Genomic DNA, 7455 nt, shown 5'->3' on the forward strand with positions numbered 1-7455 from the left:
ATTTCCTTCAGTATTTAGGGTTTGTGTATTCTGAAGCATACAGTGTATTCTCTTCAGCATTGTTTGCACCATGCCTTAGGAATGTCATTTTTCCTGGCAAATACAACAAAGATGACATCAAGGCTCACGCTTGCCTTTTTCAGACCGTGGAAGCATTCCCATCTAAGGTAAGGTGCAGTCTCTTCTTCCACTGTAAAAAGGAAAATCAAGGAGTAAAATTAGAACACCTGAAGATACGGTCATCCAGAACAAATTGTGTAGGGGAAAAGGGGCAGATTGCAAAAAAGCTGTGATACTCTGTGTAGATCTATAAAGCACAGGAAATACATGTTGCCTTCTCAAACCTCCGTGATTTTTACCCAGCTGAAGTCTACACCATGACACAGTAGCATTTCAGAAACTGGAAGTAGTTAAATCCTGTGCTCTCTCCAAACAAAAAGACACTCCAGAATTCTGTTCAGCCCAACATGCAGTTTTTCCTCTACTTGCTGCTGTATGTAACTACAAAGTCTCACAGTTACTACCTGATACTTGGCATCAATTTTTTTTGGTGGTTGTGGAGTGTGTTATGCTCCCTTTTGATGGCAGCATTTGTCTTCCTGAACCCACAATTTCATGAAGGAAACAATGGAAGAAGCAGGTCTTTCTTGGGTGACACACACTGGCAATCGTGCTGGATGGTTAAGATACTGGAGATTGCTCATTTAACCAGCTGGGTTTGCAGAATGAGAGGAAAATGCACCTTGAACCTTGTGCTGAGCTGAGGAATGTCCCTGCCTTGCTSCCAAGGATGAGTCAGGGTGTGCTCAGCCCATGCAGTGTGGTTTCCTCGGGGACAGTTCTCTGTAGCTGAGCCCTTGGAGGGCAGGAGCCGGTGCAGCTCCCGTAAGGCTGGGCAGCCTTAGCACAGCTCCTGCCAGTGGCTCAGGAGGAGTCTCTGCAGCCACAGGAATGGGGAACATGGACCAGCAATACGGACAGGCAACATTTCAGTGTGCCAAATCCAGGAGCGTTTGTAGGCACCTGGAGAAGGAACATCAGACATCTCTCCCTGCGTGCCCTCGGGCAGCTCATGGCTGGGAAAGCAGGAGGAGAAGCTGACAAGTAGTGCAGTGATGTGTGTGATGTGAAGGCATCTGAAAGCTGCAAAAATGCACATTGCATGAGTCTGATCTGCTAACAGAGGGTAAAAAGGGCTTTTCAAATGAGAGGTATTTCTTACTGGAGAAGATCARTCAGGGGTTCTTGTCAGCAGTATCAGAAATGAGTAAAAACTTTCTAGTCGAGCAGGAATCTTTGAAATTTTAGCTAGTCAACGTGTTAAAGAAGAAAAAGTTGAGGACGTGCCTTTGGGCAGGAGCTGAAGCTGAAGGTGGAGTCCTGCGTGGGAAGTGTTGAGAGGGCTTTGGGCTCACACGCGGGAGAGCAGCGCAGCCACAGCTGCAGTCTAACACGGCAGGGAGCGGTGCTGGGCGAGACCCGGCGAGGTGTGAGCTCTGTCAGGGACACAGGAGGGCACACCACCAGAAAAGCCGTGTCTGTCCATCACAGAAAGCCTGTTATTAAAGCACTGAATAAACACAAATCACTTCATGGTGATAAACAGGGCGGATAAGTAGGCCCAACAAGCTCGCATTTGATCCTTGGTCAGATGCACCTACTCTGCCTTCCTCTGGGTTTATTCACGTGTGATGGCAGAGAAAACAATTTGGTTTTATACAAATAATGAGTCTTTATTCATGCCTAGCTGTTGCATATCCAGTTGAAGCAGGGACCACCATCCCTGATTTTGCTCCAGGGATGCACACCAGAAGCAATGTGAAATAGCTGTTGGCACCAAGAGCACCTGTGGGATGAGGTTGTCCACTGTGCTGCCCCCTTTTCAGCCTCTAGTTTTGCTCACCTGGGCTGTGGCTGAAAGGAGCGGTCTACTCCAGGCTGGCAAAGGAATGTCTCCTATCTGTCACCACTGGGGGTTTTGCCCTGTGCAAGCAAGTGTAGTGTTGCACCCACAGATTCTGACCAAATCTGCAATTTTATGTTTAAAGATCATACTGTCTTTACCTACTGTGGAGTCCAGAAAATAGCAGAGGAGCAGGGCCTGTACCAGGCTGAGATAGAATTTCAATGGACAGGAATTCTCTGGGGGTCAAAGGTATTTTAAAGGAATATTTTTTCAAAATYGCAGAGGTGACACATGCTGTCTCTGCCAGTCCTGCAGGTGTGTGTCTCACATGACATTAGATGTGTCTGTGCTTCACAGGTAGGATTTCTTTATAGCAGAATGGGGTACACTGCTACCAGCTCTTAAACAATATTGCTTTTCAGGGAGGAAGAGGGTAGAATTTTGTTGGGTGGGAGTTTTGGCTGGGATTTTTTTGTTTGGTTGAATTTTGGTTGGGTCATTTGGTTGGGTTWTGTTTTTCTTTTTGGCAATGGTGGTTAGGTTTTCATTTTTTAAAGAGGAAGGAGTTTGTATTTTGGCAGTTGGGTTTTCCCTTTTCAAGTGCATTGTCCATAGTAGTGGTACAACATGGCTACCAATAAATTGAATTGGGATTTCACAACAAATTATTAATTTTTAAGATTCAGATCATAGTTTATTTTTTCAGTTCTAATTTTTTCATTTTTTTTTCTTAAACTTTTAATACAGATAGAGAGGATATTACAAAAGTTAAGAAAATACAAGTCACAAATTAGAACAGTTGAGATGGCATTCAACTTAATAATTGCTGTGGTTGTTTCCTGTGTCCCCATCCTAGACTTAGAGTTGCAGGTAATTTTGCTTGAAATAGCGAGCACTCTAAATGAAGATGGCACCACAGGATGAAACAACCAGGACAACTGCAATGGTCCTGCCTTGTTTGTCCCACAGGAGAGTGAGATGGTGGCCAGCTGAATCCCAGGTAGCAGTTTGGGTTCAGAGCACCTTGTTCCTTCAGRGTCTTCAATTTTGTCCATATGTGGCTTGTACCAGGTGATAAAAACCAGTATTAGRGCAGGCACAATCTGGAAGGTTGTAGTTAAATTGATTATACAGTGGCCATCTAGGGGCACAAGGTGGTCACCTGGTACAACGTGGATCCTGTTATGGGCATACTGAGATAGATGCGCTTGATATTTGAAAGTGCATCTGTGCTGAATACAGAAAGTTTTCTGCAACTCAGATCAACATGCTGCAACTTCCTGAGGCTGTGAAATACATGGTTACCTATTGTGTCAGTTAGCAGGATGATAATATTAGCACCTCTGAATCGGAYAGTTGTTGGGACAGTTTGTCCTTTGGCATGATCCCCAGCTCAAAGTTATTTTGACTAAGGTCCAAGAACGTGAGGTTTTCCAAGCCCTGAAACAGGCTGAATGCTACTATTAACGTGGGAGGAGGAAAGACTTGGCATTGCAAGAGATGCAGATTTTGGAAAGGGCTCTGTGAATTGTTCATAWGGATAGGAGTGAATGCTGAGTCCAGCAGCTGTAGGCTAGCACTGTCCTGAGTGAGCCCATCCTGGAGATGGAGGTGTGTGTTGTGCCTCAGGTTCAGGTAATGAARTCTGCTCAAAGCTCTCATTGCTGTGCTGCAAGCACAGAGCTGTCAGCGTGACTCTGACTGAAATGGAGATGTTGGAGCTGTGCCAGTTTGTCCAAACAGGCAGAGCCCATCTGCAGAAGCTGTGAGTTACCCTGACCTGGAGGTGGGTGAGGGAGGGGAAGGAGCAGAGCTGGTGTTGCAGAGGGGCTCGAAGCAGCCTGTGTTGAAAAACATCTCCTSTAGGAACTCATGCTGCTGATGCCAGGGGGCTGCTCATGGATGTGGGTTTAGGTTCWGTCCAACTCTCAGGGCCTGGTTAAGCCCCGAAATGTGTCAGCATTTGGATTTTTAAAGTGCTGTAACTGCAGAGAGAGATCCTGGATGGAGATGCCACAGAGGCTTTGTAAAAATTCTGGGCTTTTGTAGGGCTCCTTTTTCCATTGTGAAGTGTTTCCAGCCACAAGGGGTGGGCTTTGGGATTCTGTCTCCACACCCCAGGGATGCCAGCACAGTCCATAAACCCAAACTACAGAAAGGGGACTGAAAAGCTCCAAGTTCAGTGCATGTAATGTCWTTGCCTTTAAGGATGAGAGTTACACTGCTGGACTTCTGCAGAGCTTGGGCATCTGCTGCTGTGATTTCTCATTTGTTCATTTGAAAATTGAGGCATTTGAGGTTATGAGTGGGGAACTTGGGAAGAAGCTGCAGTGAAGAGATGTGGTTGCTGCCCAAGACGAGGATATMTAGGCTGCCAAAATTTGTCACTGGAATAAAAGACATACTGGTTATTCCTGTTTGTGTTAAGATGGTCCAGGGAATGTGGGCCAGCAGATGCTGTACCAGACAGAAACATGAGCAGGTTTCCCATCAGCTTGCCTGTTCTCAGCTGTCTGTTGCTGTGAAAGGCACCGTCTTACACTCAGTTGATCTGACACTTTGAGAGACTATACAAATACATATTGTATAATATGTAATATATTTGTATTTCATTATTTACTTATTTTCATTTATATTATATATATATTTATATATTCATATATTCATAKATTCATATATTTATATAATTAATTTTATTTATTTTTTATTATTTTATTATAACATGTAATATGTAATATTTTATAAATACATAAAAATACCAAAGAATACAAAACTGGTTTTATACAAATAATACAAATTTGTGTTTGTAATAATGTATTACAAAATTGTACAAAATACCATCAGTGGCCCCTCTCACAAGCTCTCCTGGTAAATGTGATTACCCAAACTGCATCTCCTATCTGTAAAAACTCAGGATCTGTTGCTTTCACCAGGGTAAAAGTGTCCTTTTCCATGGTACTTGCCCAGTACTTTTAAATTCTCATGTMATTACAGGGTTCTGCTGAGAAGAAAAACCTGTCCTGAAATGATGGGTGTGAGGAGGCATTTGTGGGATTCAGGAGACGTGAGCTATTTAAATCTAACTTTACAGGAAAACCTCTTTTCCTATTTAAAAAGCCTGCCATTTACCAGGGCCAAACATGTCTTTCTCCAGTTTCTAGGGATCAATATTGAAAAATCAATAAATAGGTGGTCTAGTGACTTTGCTATCACTACTGTCTTAGAGGTTGTAATATCTGGAAAATGCATATTTCACACTGTAAATATTGTCCTCAGAAGAGAAGCCTGGGTATCGCCCAAGTGGATCAATCTCTGCTGAGCAAAAGAATTCCTGGCAGTCTCAAGGWGCTGGCAGTGGCTGCCCTGTGAAGGAGGAAGATGCTGCTGAGCTCCAGAACTGTCTCTGACAGGGCCAGGGGGTTTCACCAACGTGATGAGCAGAATTACCTTGTTAAGTCCAAGTAGAGAAGAGACTCCAGGTCGGACAATGTTRAATTCTGGAGGGAAGGGAGCACACTGAAGCAGAAATCGAGGATTTCTGTTGTGACAGGTGGTCACATGAACYTCTCTCAGTCCTAAACTTTCACAGTTATCATTTTTATTTTCTGTAATCTATGGAAAATACAGCGTGAAGCTGAAAGACTTATGTACTGTGAATATAAACAGGAAAATATGGAACTTTGAGAAACACCAGCCCCCAACTAACACAACCCACAAAATAACCCAAAGAGAATTTTGAATTTTTTAAAATGCAGCAGCCAGAACCCTGGAAACCTCAGCACAGGCTTGCAATGCATAGCCCTGGGGTTTAGGGGAGTATGTCTTTATAATGAATGYCTTGAATGTCTCTTGTACTAATTTGAAGTGTCTCATCTGCAGTACTTTTTTATCAAAGTTAACACATATGAGGATTGTTTACTCCTCTGGATGAGTTATTAATCCTTAAAATTACTACAAGGTATTTTTAAATTCTGAATGTCATGAGTCTTGTAACAAAACTTACTCTAAGAGAAGTCTTAAGTAAACCTTACAGAGAGGAAGTAAAAAAGAGCAGGTCTGCAAAATGTTTCTAGAAGGAATGTGGCCAAATTAATTAGATTTGAACTTAGGTTACACACTGCAGTGTGTCAGGAGACAGCAGGAATATTTAGCTCAGACTAGACAAAGATCATACCTGATAWGCCAAGTCTGTGTGCACTCTGTGGCCTCACAAGAAGGGGAAGAGCAGCGGTGTTTGTTGCAAACCACAAGCTGGGTTTGGTGAACACTTTCTTCCTTTCTTTGAGGCTCAAATTGTGTGAATGGAGGGTGCCAGGGAGTCTCTGAGAGCACCTGCCCTGCTGCAGGCAGGGGCACAGAGACGTCAGCAGCAGCGTGACGTGGAGTGGGGCTGTCACTGCTAAATTCCCCATCTGGGTGGGAAGTGCCGCTCCCTCTGGCATGCTGGTCCYTCCCTCTGGTCCCAGATGGAGTCCAGTGCCAGGCAGACAGCGCCCAGGAACAGCAACAGCAGGGAGGGATGAACTCATGGCTGAGCTACTCCACCTGAGGGCACTTGGCCATGACCCAGGGGCAGAACGCCAGCCCAGGACCTGCTGTTGACACTTGTGACACTTGTGACAGCAGGGGGACTCGGGTCCAGCCTAGAAGCATGACACGGTGTCAGTATCTACAGAAATGACAATATCCTGGATAGAAAATTTGATGCTTTCAATGCTGGTAAGCAAAGAACCTGTGGAGCTAACTGCTGCCACGTGTAGGTTAGACAGACAAAAATAATTTAACTGTCACTGTAAATGAGAGAAGTGCCTATGTTTTGCCATTTACATAAAACTGTGTAAGCAAGCTCTCTCCAAATGCTTCAGGGCATGGAGTGGCTCTCACAGTGAACTGAGGAGAAACCGTCCCAAGAGGGATCCTTTTGTGCAGCTCTGAGTGCTCAGCGATTTGTAGATTTAATTCAATGAAGAATTTGCTTTTGGCCCCAGGTGTGAGCTGCACGGGGCTGCTTTTCCATTGTGATTGTTCCCTGAATAAAAAACCTTGTGGGTTTTTGTTTTCTGGATTTTTTTTTTTTTTTTTTTTTTTTTTTTTTTTTTATTGTCGTCTCCCACTTGGAATGGAAAAATAGAAGATAAAAGAAAAGAGAAAAGGAGAAGAGAAGAAAAGCAAATGTAAAAGAAAACATTAAGGAAAATAAAAAAGCTTAAAGGGTCAGCCTTTTCTCCTGGTCCTGGAAAAGCCCTGGAACTTTCTCACTATTCTCATGTGGTATTTCACACCAACCAAATCACAAATAGAGACATCATCATACCATCACTGTGTGCATTCCTGGATGAAGAGCACAGCACAAGAGGTAAAAATCCTTACACCTCTCCTGTGTCTGGCTCTCATTTACACCTGTTTATCACCCCTGGGAAACTTCACCATCCTTCAACCTCTCTGCGGGATGAAGCACAGTGGTGGTCTGATGGGCTCCCAAAGTGCCTGTCAGTGGCAGGAGAGGGTGTGAGGATGAGGAGGAGGAGGAGGAGGAGGAGGAGGAGGAG

At 44.1% G+C, this 7455-nt stretch overlaps 1 protein-coding gene across 1 annotated transcript in view; it reads right to left on the minus strand.

The window, feature by feature from the left end:
* Positions 1-2764: 2764 nt before the first annotated feature.
* CD180 (CD180 molecule) overlaps positions 2765-7455 on the minus strand; it is a 35280-nt gene continuing 30589 nt past the window's right edge. The window contains 15 exon segments of the mRNA XM_057381270.1: positions 2765-2853; positions 2856-3101; positions 3104-3217; positions 3220-3356; positions 3358-3394; positions 3397-3585; positions 3588-3683; positions 3686-3715; positions 3718-3774; positions 3777-3977; positions 3980-4051; positions 4054-4340; positions 4342-4473; positions 5354-5458; positions 5460-5518. Of these exon segments, the coding sequence (XP_057237253.1) occupies positions 2765-2853; positions 2856-3101; positions 3104-3217; positions 3220-3356; positions 3358-3394; positions 3397-3585; positions 3588-3683; positions 3686-3715; positions 3718-3774; positions 3777-3977; positions 3980-4051; positions 4054-4340; positions 4342-4473; positions 5354-5458; positions 5460-5518 (1851 nt within the window).

Source organism: Malurus melanocephalus, unplaced genomic scaffold (genome assembly GCF_030028575.1).
Source record: "Malurus melanocephalus ecotype Western Australia unplaced genomic scaffold, MMel_1.1 scaffold_503, whole genome shotgun sequence".
Lineage (NCBI taxonomy): Eukaryota > Metazoa > Chordata > Aves > Passeriformes > Maluridae > Malurus > Malurus melanocephalus.